Source organism: Prinia subflava, chromosome 8 (genome assembly GCF_021018805.1).
Source record: "Prinia subflava isolate CZ2003 ecotype Zambia chromosome 8, Cam_Psub_1.2, whole genome shotgun sequence".
In the NCBI taxonomy this organism is placed as follows: domain Eukaryota; kingdom Metazoa; phylum Chordata; class Aves; order Passeriformes; family Cisticolidae; genus Prinia; species Prinia subflava.
The window spans coordinates 8,748,709-8,769,466 of NC_086254.1; the positions used below are offsets into that span (position 1 = coordinate 8,748,709).

The 20,758-nt window shown below is 40.4% G+C and overlaps 1 protein-coding gene and 1 long non-coding RNA gene across 2 annotated transcripts in view; one reads left to right on the forward strand and one right to left on the reverse strand.

The window, feature by feature from the left end:
• RNFT1 (ring finger protein, transmembrane 1) lies at positions 1 to 8,485 on the reverse strand. Its single transcript, XM_063402831.1, has 9 exons — positions 8,336 to 8,485; positions 6,229 to 6,617; positions 5,817 to 5,893; positions 5,158 to 5,258; positions 4,351 to 4,504; positions 2,532 to 2,690; positions 1,735 to 1,800; positions 1,221 to 1,322; positions 1 to 1,045 (listed from the first exon to the last, which is right to left on the reverse strand). The coding sequence occupies exons 1-9, from the start codon at positions 8,338 to 8,340 to the stop codon at positions 911 to 913; spliced, it is 1,188 nt and encodes a 395-aa protein (XP_063258901.1). The 5' UTR covers positions 8,341 to 8,485; the 3' UTR covers positions 1 to 910.
• LOC134553322 (uncharacterized) overlaps positions 8,434 to 20,758 on the forward strand; it is a 23,178-nt gene continuing 10,853 nt past the window's right edge. Inside the window, exons 1-7 of the long non-coding RNA XR_010081072.1 lie at positions 8,434 to 8,562; positions 9,155 to 9,197; positions 11,407 to 11,542; positions 14,330 to 14,526; positions 15,221 to 15,257; positions 16,042 to 16,225; positions 16,369 to 19,844. This is a non-coding gene — a long non-coding RNA (uncharacterized LOC134553322). The remainder of the gene's footprint in view (positions 8,563 to 9,154; positions 9,198 to 11,406; positions 11,543 to 14,329; positions 14,527 to 15,220; positions 15,258 to 16,041; positions 16,226 to 16,368; positions 19,845 to 20,758) is intronic.

A 20,758-nucleotide genomic window follows, 5' to 3' on the forward strand; every position in this document is an offset into this window, starting at 1 on the left:
TTGTAACATTTAAAGGGTTTTTGTTTACTTCAGTAAGAAAAATGTACCTGGCAGTGAGCAGTTGTTATGTGCTTACATGAGTTAATACCAAAACAATAAGAAATCTTTCTTTATTCAACATGCACCAAACAAATAGATTCAAATGCATTTATTCTCTCTGATTTTTATGCAAACTACAAATTGCAAATAGAGTATAAAATAGATTCTCCCCTGTAAGAAAATCTGCTTCCTGTTCTGACAAAAATATAGTATTAAAGATTTCTTTTAAAAATACCAGCTTTATAAAATGCCAAGTAAAAAACTAACATCAGTGGCTGGTTTAAAGCCAAAAGATTAAGCCAGGGATCCATTAGAAGCCTACAAGAACCTAAAGGGGAAATATTTTTGTGCTTATCTACAGGTGCAGTGAGAAACAGTTCCTGTTCCAGGTGCATTAATAAGCTCATTTCTCTCATTTATTGGGCAAGCATTAAAGATCTTTAATGCCAAGAGTGCCAAGCAGCTCTAATTCTCACTGCAGTCCAGAGTATAAAATTTGCTCATAATCTTAATAAAATCAGTAGGTTGACCTTTTGGCTTGAGTCATGTTAGAAGGATAAATACAGTTTAGTACAGTCTGGAACCCTATTCAACTATCAAAATAAAATGTTGAATTAAGTAATGCAGCACATTTGAAGGATTTGACTGTTTCCTATGAGAATCACAAGAGAAGCAATGCTGGCTTTCCTGCATTCATTCTGAAAACTTCAGTTTTCTCTACTTAAGAAAGGTCAAGTTGCCATTTTCTGCACTGTTTTAAATATGTGGAATTTGGAAACTCCTTCCCTGTGCCACCTACAATTTAATCTGCAGTAAACTGAAAAAGCCTCGTGTGAACAAACAAACTGGAACCCAAGTTGTTTGACAAGCTTTAGAAAATCTGGAGGTGCATAGATGTGGCTCCATCCTTCCACTTGTTAATATGGTCTGAAATAACAGTTCTGCAGAGTGGACAGGTTTTTTCTCTATTAAACCATAAAGAGATGCATTCTTCACAAAATGTGTGCTGGAATGAAAAGAATGACAACTTAGAGCTTCTAAGCTCTTCCATTGATATTATTTCTGCAGTCTGATTTCTAGAAATAATCATCAAACATACACTCATCTAATTTTATCTTGCCTCGTGTAACAGTAGTTTTTAATATTCTTTAATTTAAAAAAAGGGGGATTATGTGTATTACCTGACAGATCAGCAGAATAGGCTTCTGAAATTCAGCTTGGCAAATGGAACAAATATCATCAGATTCAGAGCACTGTCTCTTGCTGGCTGGCACCCCATAGTGCTGGGAAACAAAGGATTTGCAGAAATGTTAATTGTGAAAAATGAAAAAGCCAACCCCAAACACCAGGACAGAAAGGAATTTGGAATAAGGGCTGCTATGTCAGGGAAACTTAAATCCCTAATGTAAAGAAACATTGCTAATTTTTGAAGCAGAAGCAGGACAAAAAGGATTATTTCACGTCCTTTTATCTGAAGGGACGTGCAGATTTTTTTTAGTGGGTGATTTTGTTGTTGTTCAGGTGACAACACTGAGTCAAGGACCTCAGATTGTGAAATGGGAGAATGAGTATTCAGGGGTTAATTTAAAAATGCATTTGTTTCTTGCTAAAACAATACAAAGGAATAGGAATGAGGCATTTCTAGAAGGATTTTCATGAAAGTTTGGTTTTGTTATAAGAGAATGCAGTACTCACTGGGCGTGTAAAAAATATCCGTAAGACCTGCCTGAAGTTCCTCCATTGTCCAAAAAAGCTCAAAAGCTGAAATGGCAAAGAAAACTTAAGTTACGCTCAGTATTTTTTCACTGTGAACTAAAAAGCTCCCAAGCTTTTGATTCCAGCACTGGAATCTCACTGCTGGTTGGATGTTGGAAGTCACATAAGCACAGCAATAGTTCTGACTGACCCTATTTTAAATTTTTGAGATGGAACCAAATGCAGAATTTAGGCTGAAGTTTTTCCTGGTCTGGTTTTAAAGAGTGTTGAGGTTCTGAAATGAAGCACTAGAGTGCAAATATATCAATGCCATGGTCTGTAGTCCTGGAATTAAGGTACCAGAGCATGATGAAGTGTTGGTCATGTTTAAAGCCAAAGTGGTTTACATTTGGGGCAGATGAGCTCTTTGGGGAAGCAGAGAGCCAGCAGGAAGATATTTAACTTGTTTAGCATTGCAGAGAAAATTTCATTTCCTGGAAAATGGTGACTCTTTTAGCTGTTAATTTTGTCTTTATTTTTGCAATTTCTGTGTCTGATGTGAGGGGCCCTATGATAGCTGTGTCCTTTGCTTTGCAATCCCAATCCATTGCTAGATAAAGATGATTTTGAGTCCTGAGCCACTTTTCCTGGAAGGCTGCATCAGTAAAACTGAAGCAAGCGAGTTCAGAGGGGAATTTCAGAAGCGCCAGTCTGTATCACCCTCCAGTGATTATTGACACAGAACAATCACTGCAGAATTTAATATCAAATTTGCCAAGAGCACAAAGCCTGCATACCTTGAGGATGAGGTAGAGAAGGGCCAGCAGGATGCCCAGGGTCCACCCCAGTGAAGCGTCCGGCTCCCCGTGGGCGCTGAGGTAACGGAACCACACTGGGATGGGGACAAACATACGGTAATACTGGCAGAGTTCTTCTAACAGCATGTACCAGTAGCCCTGAGCAAGACATGCAAAGGAACAGCTCAAGATTTAAACCTCCAAGGGTTTGCAAAGTACACAGAAAAATTGTTATTCTTTGGAGTTGTTATTCTTTGGAGTAGCTTCTTTTCATGATGAAATAATTAAATGTGGAGCGCAGAGAAAAGGATCTGAGGATGTCTCACCACAACTGTCCAAGGAACAGCAGCAAAATTGATTGCTGGACTGCAGAAAATCGAATTACAGCCTGAATTGGGATGGCTTGGCAGATGCCTACCCACTTAACAAGGCTGTCAGACTCAATCTCATAAGCATTAAAAAAAGTAAAGTGACATGAAAAAAGGAGAATAACAAATTTGGTCACAGAGATCAGCTTGTCATGAGCCAGAGTTGTGTCCTGCACTCAGGGTTAAAAAATGAGAATATTATTCTAGTAACAAACAATAATACTTATTAATAATACTTATTAATTGTTAATAATAAATCACAAACTTTTCCTGTAGATAGTTTTGTGTCTAAGAAATTTGTTAATTATCTTCTGATAATAAACTTCTTTAAGGATGGGGTGATATAAAAACTGAGGGGTCAGGAGAGAAGCAAAAGGGGAGCTGGAGTGAACAGGTAACCAGAGATCACTAAAATTAGTGAATAACAAAACACAAATGTCCTGCACAGAACACTGTGTGTACATGTGTAATTATAAATATTTAGCTTAGCTTTTAAGGAAATAAAATAAGTTTTTCTTAAAACTGTCTTTGTAACTCTTTCAATAATGTACACTGGATGATGCCACAAATTGCTATTATTGACCAGATTCCTTCTTTAATTCAGCCATAGTTGGTGAAATGGAATTTTCATTAACTATTTTGTATGTTACATCACTAGATGTAGAAAAATAGAGATCTTGATTATAAATCAGTATTTAGAGAAGCCAGTTGTGCCTCAGAAGAACTTGTTCTGGTACATTATAAGAGATAAAAATGTCCCAAAACATCCTGTTCAAATGCTACCACATCAAACTGTACTTGCTAATTTATATTTTCTGAACCAGCACTAGTAATTGCAATTTTAAGATAAAATGTAATTGGTTTTGCCTGCCTCACCTCAGGAAGCAGATAAAAATAAATACACAGTGAGTGTAAGCTTCTGAGAAAATCATTAAACTGCACTGATTTGAGAAATTAAGCTATTAATCAAATCCCTTGATCTGACACAAATATTCCTTAAGTTTATTAACAACAAAGAAAATTCAGGATTATTTTTGAAGAGCCAGAAAAAAAACAGCTGTTTGCATGTGCAGATCTTAAAATCTTGACAGTTCTTGTGGAGCATGTGCAAAATTTGCTGTGCTCCAGCTGCTCCAGGCCAACTGCCCATGTACACATTCCTACAGAGCAGAAAATGAAAGGTTTGCTTCAACCCCCAGCTTGGAGACAGAAATAAACCCATTTATCCAATGATGTAATACAAGCAATTGTTTCAGATCAGGCTGAAAACCTTTTTTAGCATCAAGCAGAGAAGAACATGAAAGCCACAGGGTTTTCTTGCACACGGTGTAGTGGTGGATTATTTACAGACATTTAATTAAAGATTTTTCTCCGGGTAGGATTTAATAATTAGTTACTTTTACCATAAGAGAATCTTCACAAGGAATCAAAACTGCAGCTTGTTTCCTTACCTTGGATTTAAAGGACATGATAAAAGAAGGCACCAGGAGAATAAAGCACTTCAAGCCCATGAAGAGGAATTTCAGAATAAAGTCCGTGACTCCCACAATCCAAAGCACCTCCCAAAAGTTCATAAAATCCACAGTGGGGCTTAAGAAGATTAAGCTACAAAAAGAAGTATCAGAAGTTACTGGAGCACCCTATTTAGAGGAAACTGTAACCTGAGATTATTACAGCAGGTTTAATTAAAAAAGGAAACTTGGTTTACACCGTTAGAACATTGACTAAGAAAATGAAAATGGATCATTGTAAATGGATCACTGAGGATCTCTGACAACTTTTCCATCTTGGAACCTTCTTTGCTGTCTCCTCATCACAGCCCCACCCTCCAGAGCTCAGTTTGCTGCCTCAGGTTGGCATTCAGCCTTTGATTTCCAGCCAAGGCTGCAGCTACGGGCAAGGGGGAAAAATCAATTGGAGTCACAAACTCCACAGAGCCCCAGGATGCCACGTTTGGTATTCCCAAGGGTCAGAGCTGGAATCAAAGCCAGGAATGTTCTCTGTGGCAAAGTAGTGCCACTAAATCAAGTATGGAGCCCAGGAAATTCCAACATACTGCTTTTAAATCAAGTATGGAGCCCAGGAAATTCCAACATACTGCTTTTAAGGACAGCACCTGTTAAATTTGGCAGAAGGGGAGGAATAGAGATTACAGTGAAAGAGAAACCAGTGCCACAATTAAAGAAAAAGAGCAGATGAAGTGTCTCCAGTTAATGTCTGAGTAGTTTATGGTGGGGTAGGGCTGTTTCTGTATTTACCTGTGATACAGGCACTGAGAGTGGAAGGTGTAATACAAGAGGAGAGATGATCCACTTAGGTAGAGCAGTAACCAAGTGCATTGCAACTTGGAGCACCGTTCCTGCAATTGTAAAGAGAGACTGCAGCCTCAGAATCAGTGCTGAAATACATCCCAAACTCCAAACAACTGTTGCACCCAAGCACTCACTACCAGAGGACTTTATCTGAGGGGTTTAGAGCCCATAAAATAGGAGAACTCGATGGAAAGATAATGCAGTAATTTTAGTATTTTCAACTTACTATGTTCGAGGTGTACCAAGGTTTTTTCTAAAGACAACCAAAACCCACCCCACTGTGAAGAAACAACAGGTTTCCCTTTGAAAATTTACACTGTCAGCTACTATTTCAACCCACAAATATAGTCAAATTAATCCACAACTTACAAAAAAGTGATTTCAATAGTCAAAGTCAGAGGGGGGGAAAAAACCACCCCTTGAATTTTGCAGACTTTGTTATCTGAGGAGTTCCCCTGTACAGAAGCATTAAGACTTCCGTCTCGATACCTAGTATTATTAAGTGAATAAAACACCATGTCCATTCACATTTCTTTCAAAAATGGATTAACTTGATTAAGTTTTGCTTAACTTAAAAGAATTTTGTTGCATAGGGTGATACTTACTCTGAGAAAAACCTGATTTATTATGCTTTTGTTTGCATATGCATAGGTTGTTAGCAGCCCAATTCCAAGAGAAATGCCTATTAGGAAAATAGGATCAGTTATAAACATGAAAAGGAAAAATAAATCACTGAACTGGGTTAAAAAGCAGCCACTTCTAATATGTCTTTGTAATTAGAATTAATAGCTGAGACTCTCAAGCCAGGATAATTAAGTACATTGTACATATGCCAGCAAAGGAAACAGAAGCCACTGAAATGCAGTTTAGTAAATCTCTCTTTCTGGTGAATACAGCAAATAAAAATAAAGCTAAAAACAAACTGAATTCCATTTCAGGCACGGTTATTAGCGTATTTCTTGGCAGGAGGAGGGGAGGAGGCTCTGCTCCCACCGAGCCGATTTTGTTCTACTCTACCAGTTGTGTGCTGCGTGAGCAGTTTGACCCCCAGGATGAGCAGGTAGGGCAGGCTGTTGTGCAGCCACTGCAGGAGGCACCGCAGCTCGGACAGGGAGCTGCCGCCCTGCTCCTCGGGCTCCGGAGCATCCTCCAGCGCCGCTCCCTCCCCGTGGGCGTGCCCGTGCGAGCGGCTCTGCGGGCCCGGCCTGGAGCTCGCGTTTTCCCGGGAATCGCCGGCGCTGGAGCTCAGCTGGATTCGCACGTCCGCGGGGCTGGGGTGGCAGGAGCCCTCTCCCGATAGTCGCGGCGAGGAGGAGTCATCGCGGCTGCCCTGGGTGCTGTGGAGGTGGGCACAGTCGGGTTGCATGGTGCGGTTTGCTCCTGGAGTCTTCTCTAATTTGTGTCTCCTAGAGCAGGATAGAAACAGGAACAGTTAAAGCCAGATAAAACAGTTCAGGAAAATTAAAACCCAATAGGTTGTACTGAGTGACAGCATGAAGGCAAGCTTCTCTGAGATCCTGCCTGAGTTTGTTCCGTGGTTCACATCCCATCTCCACAGGACAGCCTCCTGTGTCCCATATTAAAATGATTTTTTTCCCTCCATGTGCAGATTTCCCAGCCTGCAGTGACCCGGCTGCCTTGGGAACAGCTGAAACTGCGAATCAGAACAGCAAAAGCTGCTGGAAGGGAGACCAGCACTGGCTTGTGCAGAGAGATCTTGGAAGTGCTGCATAATTTCACAAAAATAGCAACAGCAGTGGGCCAGAAAAGGAGCAAACCCTGATGGGAAGGAAGCAGGGAGTACATTTCCATGCACCCATTAATGAGTGAGCGCTGGTTCAGACACGTCAAAAGCCAGTGCATGCTCAAAACTGAGGGTCATTATGAGATTAATGAGATTATCCTGTCTGGGGAAGGGAGCAAAACCAGGTTAGGCCATTTTCTAAGAAGAATTTAAAAGAGTGAGAAATGAAATGCAGCCAAATGAGGTCTGATTTGTCTTTCCTTTGGCATCTTTTGGTTGTCTTCTGGGCAGTTTTTCACTTCTCTGTGAGTCTTTACTCAGATCAAGTAGGGTTAAATTAACTTCTCTGCACTGGTGTGACATCAGAGTAATGATTTTGGAGAATGCCTGGAAGCTGAATTTGACACAATACTTGTCACTATGGAGTAATATTGAAACACTGAGAATTTTGTTATAATCCTCTTCCTATTGTTCAGAATCTTACAGATTTCTCTTTTTTTCACAGCTAGGTTCACCGGGGATACAAAAGCAAAGCAAAATTGCTTTTGCACAGCAAGAAGTTCTGGATGTATTTGCACAAACCTCAAATTCTTTAGCCTTTAAAAAGAAGGTAAGATTAAAGAGTAGAACCACTTTAACACATGAATATGAGAACTTACTAATATTTACAAATGCTGCTTCTACTACTACTATTATTTGTTGTTGGCCAAAGATGACATCATACTTCAAACCAACCAAAACTCTCGTTCTGTATTTTTTTGCACACGAATAAAACCGATGAAGTGGAGATGGTACTGACTTGTGTGAACAGTGTTACTGAGCGATGTTTTTTACAGGAAGGAATGAAGAAGACACCTCATTTGCACTGCAGTTGGTGTTTTGGGGCCGGGATTTGCAAGAACTGACAGCTCGGTGTTTAAAAAGCCGGAGCTGGAGGATGGCAGCCGCCCCTGGCACTGCGCCGAGCAAACTTTCAAATCACCGAGTTATTAAATGGGATTTCAGGGAAGACTCCCGCACGCACCCAGGTTTTTTTATCCTCCCCAAAAATCAGCTAAAGTAAGACTCTTGGGAAAGGCCCCTTCGAACATTCCCCGTCTCTGCCGGGGCCGCTGCTCCCCTCACGCTCCGGGAGCTGCTCCCGCACCGCGCCGGGACCCCCGGAGGGTTCGAACCGCCCCCGGAGGGTTCGAACCACCAGGAACTCATAGGAAGGTTTATCCCGGGAACCCCTCGGGTGGGTTTGTACCGCCGAGACCCCGCACAGCGAATGGAAGGAAAGGAAAGGGTGAGCCCAGAGCCGCGTCCCCATGTCCCCCTCCCTGCCCCGCGCTGTGAGGGGGCGCGGGTGGCCGCCCGTTCCCGCCCTCTCCCCGGTACCTCATGGGGCGCCCGGCGCCTCCCGCCCGCCGCCAGCCGCCATCGCCGGGGCCGAGGGGGAGGAAGAGGAGGAGCCGTGAGGGGAGGAGGAGGAGGAAGAAGAGTTGTGAGGAGGAGGAGGAAGGCTCCGAGCTGGGCGTTGCTCTGGCAACGTCGCGGCCTTCGCCCCGTGAGGGGAAGGGGGGGAGCCTCCCCTCAGCCTCAACCCCGCCAAAAGGAGGGCGGAGGTTCCTGTTGCTTTTTCTTGAAAGCCTCAATTAAAATTAATCTGGGAAGGCAATAATAGGGAAGGAAATGAAGGGATATATAAAAAAATATATGTGTACTGCGGTGTCATTACTTGTCAGTGGCGATTAAGGGAGTCCTGCTGTCTGGAAATTGGCTTTGCCTCCCAGGAAAGCTGAGGGAAGCATTGTCCTAGTTAATGCTGCTGTAGCTCTTGGGAGAGGCTTGGAATGAAACAGATACAGGTTTTCGTTTGAAATATGCTCTTGAATAAATTATTTTGCGTCCAGAAATGGCATCTGTTTTCCCTGGCTCAGATATTTTTCTAGAAAAAGTGTTTAGGTATGCAGCTCACACAGAAAGTGGGACTAATATCTGAGCAGCTTTGAAAATCAATGCTGTGTTGTTTGGAGTTAGAACAGAAATGCCGGTTTCATTCCAAAGTTTAAATGCAGAAGTGCTGTGGGGTCAGGAGAGGGAAAGGATGGGCCCTTGTAGATGTTATGAAGTGAAAAACTAAGTGTTTGGAAGAGTTTAAGTGGCCTGGCGTTCAGTGACACCATCTAACAACAAACACTCTATTTTATTTTCAAGGAAGAAGCTGAGAGCACTGGCTGCATCTCTGTGTCTCTTGGAGGTAGGGTTTGAGGAGGCAGTTTGGCCTAGTTTTATGATGTTTTTGGAAATTGTGCTTAGAATTTCCTGACTGGAAAGTTCAGGTCACAAATCCTCAGCATTTCACTCAGGCTGTGGCTGATGGGTTGGAAGAAACCCGGGCTGGTTATGACAGATATACTTAAATATTAAACATACCCACAGGTCTCCTGTTCCTCCAGGCCTTCTGAACTCAGAAGACCTTTCTCATTTGTGTAATTTTTCTGTCTAATTATCACAATACCGCTCAGTAGCAGCACCAATGCAGATTTCAGAAGCCTGGCAGGAGCACTCAAAGAATTTCGTGGCCATGTCCCCATCCTTCCAAGGATAACACAAACCTGTTGTGTTTGGCTTCTGCTGTGCCATATTGTTCATTCTCCCACTCTTTGCTCAGTCAGTCACTCACATCGTGTTTGGATTAGGAAGGACAATGTGAAAAAAAAATCTTAATTTGCTTCTCAAATCAGGGAAAGCAATTATAAATCTTTTATTTTTAAATAGTGTTTTATGATTGGAAATTATGCATGCCTTCTGTACATCGCTTGGAAGGGTATAAATATAAAAGATTTGTTCAGCTGTTTCTTTTTTGTAATTATAAAATGCATTAAAGTACAAATGTAGCTTTAAATCCACGTTGTTCTCAAACTGTTTCTCATTGCCACATGCACTGAAAATATGAAATTAATTCGTGGCAGCTTATTAATCAATGGTGTTTGCTCATGCAGGTCACTTGCTGATTTATCTCTAATTCACAGCTCATTAGAAGGTGTGTAACTCTTCAGAGATGTTGTTATTTAACAGATGTGTTTTCCTAGTGCCATTAATGACCTCTGGATTTAGTAACTCCCGACACAAGAGAGTTTTGGGAGATTATTCACAGAAAATTGGAAGTCTTTTCCCATGGGCATTGGACCCATTAGGTCATGGAATACCTGGTGATAAATTTACCAATCTGTATTTGGATTCTACTCCCAGGATGCCAATAAATCTCAGAGTGCCCAGGCACTCCATTTTCAGGTGTTTATACACTCAGAAGTACCCCAGACTTTCTCATCCTCCCAGGAGCAGGTGGTACCTCTTTAATTGGTGCAATCAGCACTTTCCATCGGTGTGTACCTGCTTTTCCTGGGTTTGTTCAGTGCATGAAAACATTGGAACAAACTCTGATCCTTGTGGAACTCTGCCTGGGATGCCCTGGCAGCTCAGTATTTACCACTGCAACAGTTACTATGTCCTAGAAGTTGCTGAGATCTTGTTTAATAGGCAGAAATGTTAGAAGAACATATTTTGTGTCCTGAAGGAGCTCTGCAGCAATCTGAGCAGGTTAAGGGATTAAAATCTTCACCTTTTGTATCACATTTTTTTCATCAGAAAGTTTTTTAAAATGAGGCGTGCAGCCTCATCTGTGGTGGAATTTAAAGGAGCTGATCTCAGATACAGGGAAAGCAATTTTAGTTAATGATATGAGAAAAAAATGGGCTTTTTGGTAAGAGTCTGTAGAATAGCAGAATGTCCTGAATATTCAAAGGTTTTAGTGGTTTGTCTTCATTTTACCCAAAATGCTGCTTGAGTATGGAAGACATGCAAAATTAAGAGGGTTTAGTTTAAACTGTTTGAAGGATTTGAAAATCCTGCCAAGAGGCTCAAATAACCCTTAAAATTCGAATGTTTCCTGTGCGTTGAGTGCTCCATCTTTTAAAAACTGTCCCCTGCAACTCCACAAACTCTGACTTCAGTTTGTATTTCGAGCACAAGGGAACAGCTCCTGTGCTGCTGTGTCTGAGACAGTGAAGAATAGAGAGCCCCGTTCTGAAAACATCCCTGAGGCGATGGCCGGGTTTCACTGCTGAACTCTGATCCTCCAAGCTTTGTCAAGGAGACTCGCGAGGAATTCGAAGCAGATATTTTTGTGTTGCAATGACATCACCCCGTTCCCCGAGGTTTCCAGAAATCTTACGAGCCCTCTGTGTACGGCAGCGTGAAGTCATTCTAAAACTGAGAGTAATTCCACTGCAGTGGTGTCATGTAATTGTTCCAAAGCTGCCGAATTAGATCCCGGAGTCTTGTTTGGGTTTTTTTTTAGGCAAAGATAAAGCTTTGAATGAGAATCAGCCAGCGGAGCCACAAAGGGCAGCTGTAGTTTTTGCTCCCTGCACAGGAGGGTGCTCAGCCTCTGTCTTTATCTGCAGGAAGGAGCGATTCCCGTGGTCATCAGGATCGAGTGGAGAAGCTGTTTCCTGAACCCGGCTTTTCTTGTAGTGACACTGGAGGATCTGTGGAGCGCAGTGACTCAAACATTATTCAGCTGTTCAAGAATTTCGGGAGGTGTGTGTTAATTGCTGCTGTTAGACCATTACGGAGGTATTTAGGTCGGACGATGTAATGATCGTGACGTTGGTATTCTTTAATGGGTGTCCTTAAAGGTGCCAGAATTTTCAATGGGATCTTTGAAGTTTCTCAAATTTAGGTGTTTTTTTTTTTTTCCCCATCTAATTTGTTCATCTGAACGTGTGGATCGCTCAATTGAACAGTGAATTCTCATGTGTGTAAACATGAGTGGATTACCAGGAAGGAGTACAGGAGTTTGTTCATTTATATTCCATTTGTAGTATCTGCTAGTAGTTATATCCTTAATTATTCTGTCTTTTCCTTGTTAAATCATAGAATATCCTGAGTTGGAAGGGACCCACTGACATCATCAAAGTCCCACTCCTGACCCTGCACAGGACAGCCCTGGCAGTCCCACATGTGTGTGACATACAGCTATGTATTTGATGTTCCAAACCCAAATTAATCTTCTAACATAATTCATAAAATGGAATTTAACTTTCTGTTTACATTTTTAGGGATCAAAGAGGGGTCTTGAATGTGGTTTTTGTTAAGTGAGTTTTCTCAAACCTGTGTGTTGTACAATACTCCAGCCCGCTGGATGCACATCAAATTTAGTCACTGAGGAAAGACAGTTTTGTTTTTAAAAAGCAGATGTCTGGAAAAGGAAATATCTCCTTTCAGACCTTTTGGAATAAATATAAACCCAGAAATGTAGTAGGCAAAATCTTGTTTGCTGTGGTGAAGGGGATTCGTCCCCTTAACATCAGCACATAAATATTTGCTTCATTTCAGTCAATATTTACCTCACAGGTCAATAAAACTTGTTTTGCACTTCTCAGAGTTAATATTTACTTGCTGTTTTTAGCTTGGTGACAATATTTAAAATTCTCTTAAGGGTACGGGGGACTTTTCTCCTTCTTTTCCAACAAAAGATTTTGTTTTAACAGAGATGTGTTAGTTTCTTAGGAAGCGTTATCCGAGTCAGACCATGTTTGTCATGTAATAAGATTATCCAGATTATGCCTGTAACTCTTTATAAGTATGAAAAGGATTTTTTTTGCTTGAAAGGGTCAAGTGACTAAATGTCTCACCAAATTTAAAAGCAATTACTTGTGTCTGTAAAATTAGGCTGTAAAACTTAGGACGCAGACACTATTTCAGAAGGTGAAGGGCAATGAAAGTACTCCTAACTCTGAAAATTATTTTTGTTTTGGAAAGCAATCACTAACTTGACCATTTGTTCAGTTAAGTCAGAGCACAGTTGTGTGGTTTAGGAGGAAATGCAGAGGTGAACTTTAGATCCTTGTAGGTGACAAGACCACATTTGCAAACGTACAAGTTCATCTGCACGGAGGAACTTCCCCCCTGTGCATTTCGTATTTCTATCACAGCTGGCTGGGTGTTATTTCCAGGGGTTGGGGTTTATGAGGAGTTGATCCTTGGTTCTCAACCTGCTGCAGCCTCTGTGGGTGAGGGACAGGCCCGGCTCCTGTGCCTGCTCCAAGGAGATAACGGGGTGCTGGTTAAGCCACGGCTGTTATCTCCCTGCCTGTGCCCTGCTCCTGCCTGCCCTACTCAACCCCAGTCCTCAGCACTTTGTTTGCATTTCTGTCACAAAGCAAAACCAAACATCTCCAGTTCTGCCCCTCGGAATGGGGGTTTTGTGATTGATACAATTAGAGATGGAGGTTGAGGTTATTTAATTGAAGTCTTCAGCTGAAGTAAAATCTCTGAACTAAATCACAGCACACCCATATCCTTCAAACTGTCAAACAAAACATCTGCTTATGATAATGATTATCTTAATTGAAGAGTTCTAGCTCATGCCATGCTTTTCTTCATTAATAGAAAGGATTAATGAAAGAATACTTAGAAAAGTACTTAACCATTTAACTAAGAACTACTCCTGAAGTGAAACACTGCTGAAGGAACATTGGAATTCATCTTAGACTCCTATCTAAACTTCCTCCTGGTGAACTTAACCAAGTTAACCATTTTCAGCCTCCAATGCTGCAGTAAAAACGTGCTTCCTTAAATCTGCCTTGCTTGCAGACAGAATCTGACACACTGGATTTAGTACAGCTGCAGAATTAGCATTCAAAACTCCCATGCTGCACAGTTTCCCCACGTGTTACATAAAAATGCTGTGCAGTTCCTCTCTCCAAGGCTCCTCTCGTAGGGCTTTAGCTGCCTCTGTGCCTCCCCTTTGGTTACTGTTTTAATTTATACACAATCCAATTTTACACACAACCCCAAATTACTATTCATTGTAAGATAAAAATGGTAAATTGATAATTCTGCTCAATATTGACTTAACATTCAAGGTGTAACAGCTTCAGAACATATTTTGAAGTCATGTTGTGTTTCAGGTGATGGGAGGCAATGTGGATTTCTTTAAACATCTGAGCTGTGGACCTGTGATGGTTTGGATGTTGTTGAGTTTCAACATCCACAGTTTGAGGCCCATCTCTATCTTCTTTAATCCTTCAAGGTAGAGAATGGCTTAGATTCCATTCCCAAATTTTCAGGATTTTTCTTCCAGAGACTGAATTTCATTCAGGAAGATATTTGGAAAAGTAACTAATTTGATTTAGGGAGCAGATGGATTTTATGTCCCCGTGGTAGGTAAATACCATCAGGAATACTTCCTCCTCCATAGCTTTTCATGGCAAAATAGTTGTTATATTTCTATTCTAAAGAAATATTTCCTAACCTTTATTTTACAAAGAGTCCTTTTTAGCAACCAACTAATTTTTTTTTGACTTTTATCATTTTTTTCAGCCCAGGCTTGGAAATCTCTCCTTCCCCCTTTATCCTCATGGTCCTTCCCCTCCAGGAAAATCTCAGCTTTGATTCCCATGGAGTCAGCAGTGAAGGATAGATTGGGAGCAGTGTGAAATTCTTGCATCTCCTGACACGAGAGCAGAGCCACAGAGGAGGAAATAGCATCAACATTCTTCACAAAGCAGAGAAAATAGGTGCAGGCAAATACTTTAAATTGAACTATAATGAAATTATTGTTTATGGCCCAGCTTCTCCCTTCCATCCAGAATCTGTCATTTAGGTGATTGGGCCAGCAGGTGCAAACATAATTGAATTCAGGGAAATAAATAAGGAGGGAGGCTGGGGATTGTTTGCTAAAAAGATTGTTTACTAATTAGGAGGATTTATTGGATGCTGCACTTAAAAATAGATGATTATTGATGGATCATCATAATCATGAGAGTTACTTTATAGTTTGAGTTTCTTCCACCAATAACCAGGAGCAGCACCCCCTCTGCTCTGGACACTGTTGTTTGCAGCTGAAATTTTCTAAAAGACTGCTCAGAAACAATGTTGTTAATTTAGAGAGGAGGTGGCAAAAAATATGTATTACATCTGTCTTTGAATTACTTACACAGAGGAAAGAAGTTGGAATTGTTTTTAATTATAATAGCATAAAAAGTTATAGGACTGTAGGAAAGTAAGATGGAAATTGCTTTTGATATTCTCATCTACAGGTATTTTAATGGAAATCAGAGATAGATATTAAACTAAAATATTTGTCTGTGGACACTGCTGAAGTGCAAGTTAAATATTTTTTAAATTTCATTCATTTTAAATGCATAGTGCTGATAACATTGGCACTTAGGTCAATATAATTTCTCATTAAAGTTCTTTTAACACTCACAGCTTTATCAGTTACCAGCGAGCTCATCACAGCAGCCAGGTATGAATTACATATTTCCCAAGCCTTTATCTAATTCATTTCTCCATCCAGCATTTCAGTAATTTGAATCTGAAGTATATCAGGAAAACAGAGTTGTTTTCTTCTCTGTGGAGAACTCAAGCAGAACTATTCCTCACAAAAAGTAACAAACAGCCAGACTGAATTTCCATGGAGGATGTTGCAGCTGAGCTTGTAAATTTTATTTTGAGAGACTTACATTTCCTTCTGAAAGGAAAGAGCATTAAGGAATATTTTCAAAATATAGAAAGGGAATAATAAGGAAAAAAACCCACCAAAACCCATAAGATAAATTTTGCTCACATGTCTAACATTCATTTTTGAGATATATCAGTTACATCAAGCTGAGGCCAGTTTAGTTTTATGTGCCTGGTAAAATCACAAGGATCTGGCCCATTCTCTTTTGTCACCTCATATTTCTGTTACTGTGTCTGTACATTCTTTTTTAACAGTTTGGAGAAAAATAAATGAAATTTTCTAGGTAAATATTTTTACATTCAGTTGCTCCGTAGAGCTTCTCTATTCTGTATTCCTCCAAGAAATTCATCATGATAAAATGCAATGCTGAAGTAAAAGAGTTAATTAAAATTTAGACTGGAAATTGAAATACCAAATGAATCTAATCTGAGAGTTACGATTTCAGGTTTTCTTATGCCCAGCAACAAATAAATGAATATCCAAGGAGTGGGTCGGGGCAAACACTCAGCAGGAGCTATGGAATAAGAGGATCCTTTAATGAAGAAATGTGCACTTTGCTTTTTGGCAGGGCTGTTCTGAGGAGGGGTTTGTAATGCCCCGGGAGACTGGATTTTTTCTGGATTTGGGAGGAACCAGGAGGTCTAGAGGTGTGTGGATGTATTTGCCATTCCTCAGTTGCCTCAGGAAATGCAGAACTTTGCTCCTACAACTTCCCTCAGGGTGCAGACTGCTGTGTCCCATGGCCAGTCCAGGTTAGTGTAAAAATTAGCTCAGTTTGCTTCTGATTTAATTGCAAAATCATTCAGACTTAGTGTGTTTTCTCTGTGAGTAATCCAAATTTAGATTTCGCTGTTGGTGCTACCTGGTTTTTTTTGTGTGTTTGTGTTTAATGCAGCTGAAAGTTATTATGTAAAATGGGTAAATTGGAGTCTTTAAAGGAGCTGCCAACTTGCATTTGCCTGAGTTACTTCAGCAGTGGAGAGGAGAGGAAGAATTCCAGACACGTCATCCTGATTTCACAAGTCTGCAGAGATCTCCAGAGTGGACGTACCCATCTGTGTGAGGTGGTAAAGAGCTCTGTGCTTTTGTTCCTCACAAGTGCCTGCATGTGTGTGTGTGCTCCAGCCGTGTAATCCATGGAATCCACGGATCCTCCTCTGTCCAGACAAACTCTTCATCCCTTGCTGGGCACAACGGGGTCCTCAAGGTTGGCAGAAATGGGCAGTGGCACTCAGAATCAGCCTGCAGCCCCTGGGTGCAGTGCAGGTGCAGGTGCAGGATTCCTTCTCTGACCTTCCCCCAAAACTGAAAAATTAGGGATCTGAACATTCCTCCTTCACTGCCCAGATACAGTACTTAGCTCATGATTAAAGTGTTCCTCCCTAAAAATGACATTTTTCTGTGTTCACTCACCCTGAAGTGACAAAAGATAGGGAAGAGAAGGAAATGGAAAAGGTTTACTCGCTCTAACCTCGACCTCCAAAACAATGCTGGAGAAAGCCCCCCCTGTGTCTGGCTTTCCACACCAGGGCTCCAGCACGGCCCGCTGGGACCAGTCCCTGTCATGGGTGTTGTTCCCAGCTCCCTGCTCTGGCAGGGTTTGAGCTTTGTTGTTCAGTTCAGTCCATGGCACGGCGGGAGAGAATTTCCCCTGCTGCAGAGCCCTCAGGCATCTCCACTGATTCACCTTTCAGCTGGGTCCTACAAATCAAAACCTCCTCACGGAGCAAAACCACATTCCCTTCATTGTTGTTTCACACTGTGTACCCATGGAGGGTCCTTCTGGACTCAGTTCTAAAGGGGTAATTGTACTATTTAAATATTAAACATCAAAGTTCTTTTTTTTTTTTTTATTGTTAAACCAATATTAAAGTAGGACAAAGCTGATTTGCAGTTTATGGCAGCACATTCCAGAGTTGCTGGCATTGCAGCTGATGTCCTGTTCCAGCAATATTGGCACTGCCAGGAGGCACAGAAATGGAGATTTTAATCAAAAAACTTTATTTGAGATCCACTTCAGTTAAATTATAAGTTAATCTTGCCTTGTGAACTTCCAGGCTGTTAAAAAGGGCAAATGGCTGCAGTGTCCTCTGAGACAATTCAAACCCCATTTTTCATCAGGACATGATTCCACTGCCCTGGAATTGAAAGTTGGGTGTCTTTTCCCTCACAGATTGTTATTTAATCACTATATATTAGCTTTCATTGCCCTTTTGATATATTTAGGCTCATAAACTTCTCATTGACTAGATTGAATTTACCACGATGTTGTTACTTTTTATGAACAGAATGAATCAATAGCGGATCTGTTGGTTTGCATAGAGTTGTTTATTTTAAAGGATATTTAAACTTTACTGAGAGAAAATGGAAGGGCTGGTGCCCAGCCTTCCTCTTTAATACTCATTATTTGGTAACACTGAGTACAGCCTGCCTCATCCACCAAGTGCTGCACACATTATCCAGAGATCCAGGGCAAATAATATTTCCTAACATTCTTTGAAATGTAAAATGTTTTGCAGTGTTCCCAATTTATGGCATTTAATACTTAGAAATTACTTTATTGTTGTAATAGAAAGCTTTTGGTTCGGTACTAGGGAATATTCCAGAATAAGATTACTTTTTTTTCACTGAAAATAGTAACTCCATCTTGAAAATGTCTGTCTGATATTTCCTTATATATATATTTATATATGAGGAAATAGTAATTTATTTTCCTGTACTCCTCAAATAATCTGTACAAACCAGTTGACTCCATCTACGAATTTGAAGCACAGTATTAAGAAATATCACTGGGTTCATTTTATCATTGAATTTTAGGGATGTGGTTTCTTCTTCCACACAGACCAGTGCAAAACTGTGCCTAGTGGAGCTAAAAACTTGGGAATTCTTCCATCAGTGTAACCAGGTGATAACAGCCCAGACTTTGTGCTTGCTGGAGGGATTTATTTGGATTCACTGTTGTCCCTAAGGGCTTCCTCCCCCATTATTTATGCATCTTTATTATTGTATTAAGTGGTTAGTTAAATCTGGTCAGGTTAACCTTTGTTGATGATTAGAAGTAGGCATCTCAGCCACTGGAAAGTGAATCATTTTGGGTGGAACATCTTGTTCTTGTTTGAATAATTATCTTTGTTTACATTCACACAGCATTAATCGCTTGAACCAGACATTTTCAGGGAAAGAGGGGGAGTGCCCAGAGCAGGTTTTCAAATGCTGTGTACAGAAATTATAAAGAAGATACATTTTCCTCCTTCTCCTCTATGAGCATTTGAGTTAATAATTCAAAGTATTCACAAAAAGCTGTAATTTGTTGTCAAATAAGTTGTAAAAGCCAAACCTCCAGGCTGACCAGCTGAACTGAGTTTCCTCGGTGAGAATTCTTCAGCAGTAGCATTCCAATATTTTCCTGGTGGAGTATTTGCCATTCTTTTCCAATTATTACTGTTATTGTTTTATAACTCTATTTGTCTTTGTTCTGTGGTCTGTTCTTTTTTTGAATACTAGTGAAATCCTCTTGTCCTTTTCCCTGTCTTTCCCCTTGGTTTGATGTTTTCTGCCAACTCCTCTGCCCTAGAGCCTCTTTCTCCCTTTTTTTCTCCAGCAGTGGGATCTTACCTCCAGGAAACCATTGCATTTATTGCTCAAGGAGGAGTGAATTTATCTCAGTGAATTTATCCCAGACAAAATCTCCACAAAATATTGTGGCTTCGGTCATCAGGGTGGGTAAGACAGAAGCAGAGATGGCAAAGTGACCTCCTGGCAGAATTTCTGATTCTTCTTTGGAAGAGCTCAGCAGCTCAGTGGAAAGATGTTCATTCTGAAGGTTATTTTCTTTTGATAATGAAATATTGTTTATCAACTGTTGCTTCTCAGGAACCAAATTGTGGGATCATAGGAGATCTGGAAGCTCAGTGTGGTCCGGGAAGTGGGAGAGTAGGAAATTAGAGAAGAAATAGAGTAAAAACACAAAAGATTTCTTGGTACCACTATAAACCCATCATATATCTGTGTGAATACTCTCTGCCTTAAAAAGGAGAGGTTAAAACAGCAAAAGCTGTAGAGAAGAGCAAAAAATGCAATCAAAAACATGGCAGATGTGGGGAATGTGAACTGTATTCCCATGTTCCTTCTCCAAAAGGCCTTCAACTCATTTAAAGATGTAACTTTCTTTTATGCAATTCCTTTTCTGATTAAATTGGTCTTCTGTAAGTGATTTTATGATACATATAAATATTATGGTTATCAGTCTTCACAGTTAAAATAAGGCTTTTTTCTTTGGCAGGAGGAAGGCTATACATGCAAATTCTGATTCCTGGTGCATTCTCACTAACTCTGCCCTTCTGTTCTGGCAGAATTAGGAAAAACTGTGGGGTTGGTATTTTCTTTTATTTGTTTCTTTATGTATCGTGTGCTCTCTGATTCTCACTTATTTCCCATTTCATTATCTTTCCTGTGCTTTTTCTTTTTTGTGGCTACGTTTGTGGCTGCATTTTTTCTTTTATTTGTTTACTTTGCCTTGAACTTTCTCCTAAATCCTTCTTTTCTTTTTAGCCAGACCTGAATAAATGCATTGAAGCATCATTTTTCTCTCCTTCCATTTCTACTTCCCTTCCTCTTCTACTTCCATATCTTTTCCCCTTTCCTCCCTAATATTATCATTTTCTCCTCAGCGTTTGTTGATGTTTTTCTTTCCCATGAACTTTCCTCTCCTTTTTTTTTGTATTTTGTACTTTACCTCAGGGGAGACTCAACAAGAATTTGGCCCTTTTTTCCTTAATAGAGCAAAACTGGATAGAAACCACCTTAAAAATGGATGGGACAAACCCTGTTCTAACTGTCCTGTGGCATGAGGATGACTGGGAGCAAATAAATTCCTGTTTAGCAAATTTAACTTCTCCTAAAAATTCAAGCTCCATCCTTCCAGCTGGAAACTGGATCATATAATGGGTTATTACAAGCTGTTAAAATTTGAGACCGAGGAGGGGGAATAGGCTGAAGTTATTCCATGGATTGTTCTGTTCTTTGTGGGAGGCTGTTAAAATAAAGCAACAGTATAAAAGATGAATTATATACAATTTAATGTAAAGCTGTTGGAAGCCATTAGGATATTTCTTCCATGATTGTCTAACATTTGTGTACTTTTACAAAGTTTTTACATTTTTTTGGTTCTTTCCGAACATTATGAAAATTGTACTGAGAGGAGTAAATTCATCTGCATAAAATTGACTGCAAAGAGCAATTAGTCCTTCATTAATATGCAAATTTGGTCCAGTGCAGATTCATCT

Coding starts and splice junctions, on each gene's coding strand:
- RNFT1 (XM_063402831.1), bottom strand. Junction 1,801..2,531: donor TTCTCTACCTCATCCTCAAG/GTATGCAGGCTT, acceptor TTGCCATTTCAG/CTTTTGAGCTTTTTTGGACA. Junction 1,323..1,734: donor GGATATTTTTTACACGCCCA/GTGAGTACTGCA, acceptor TTTGTTTCCCAG/CACTATGGGGTGCCAGCCAG.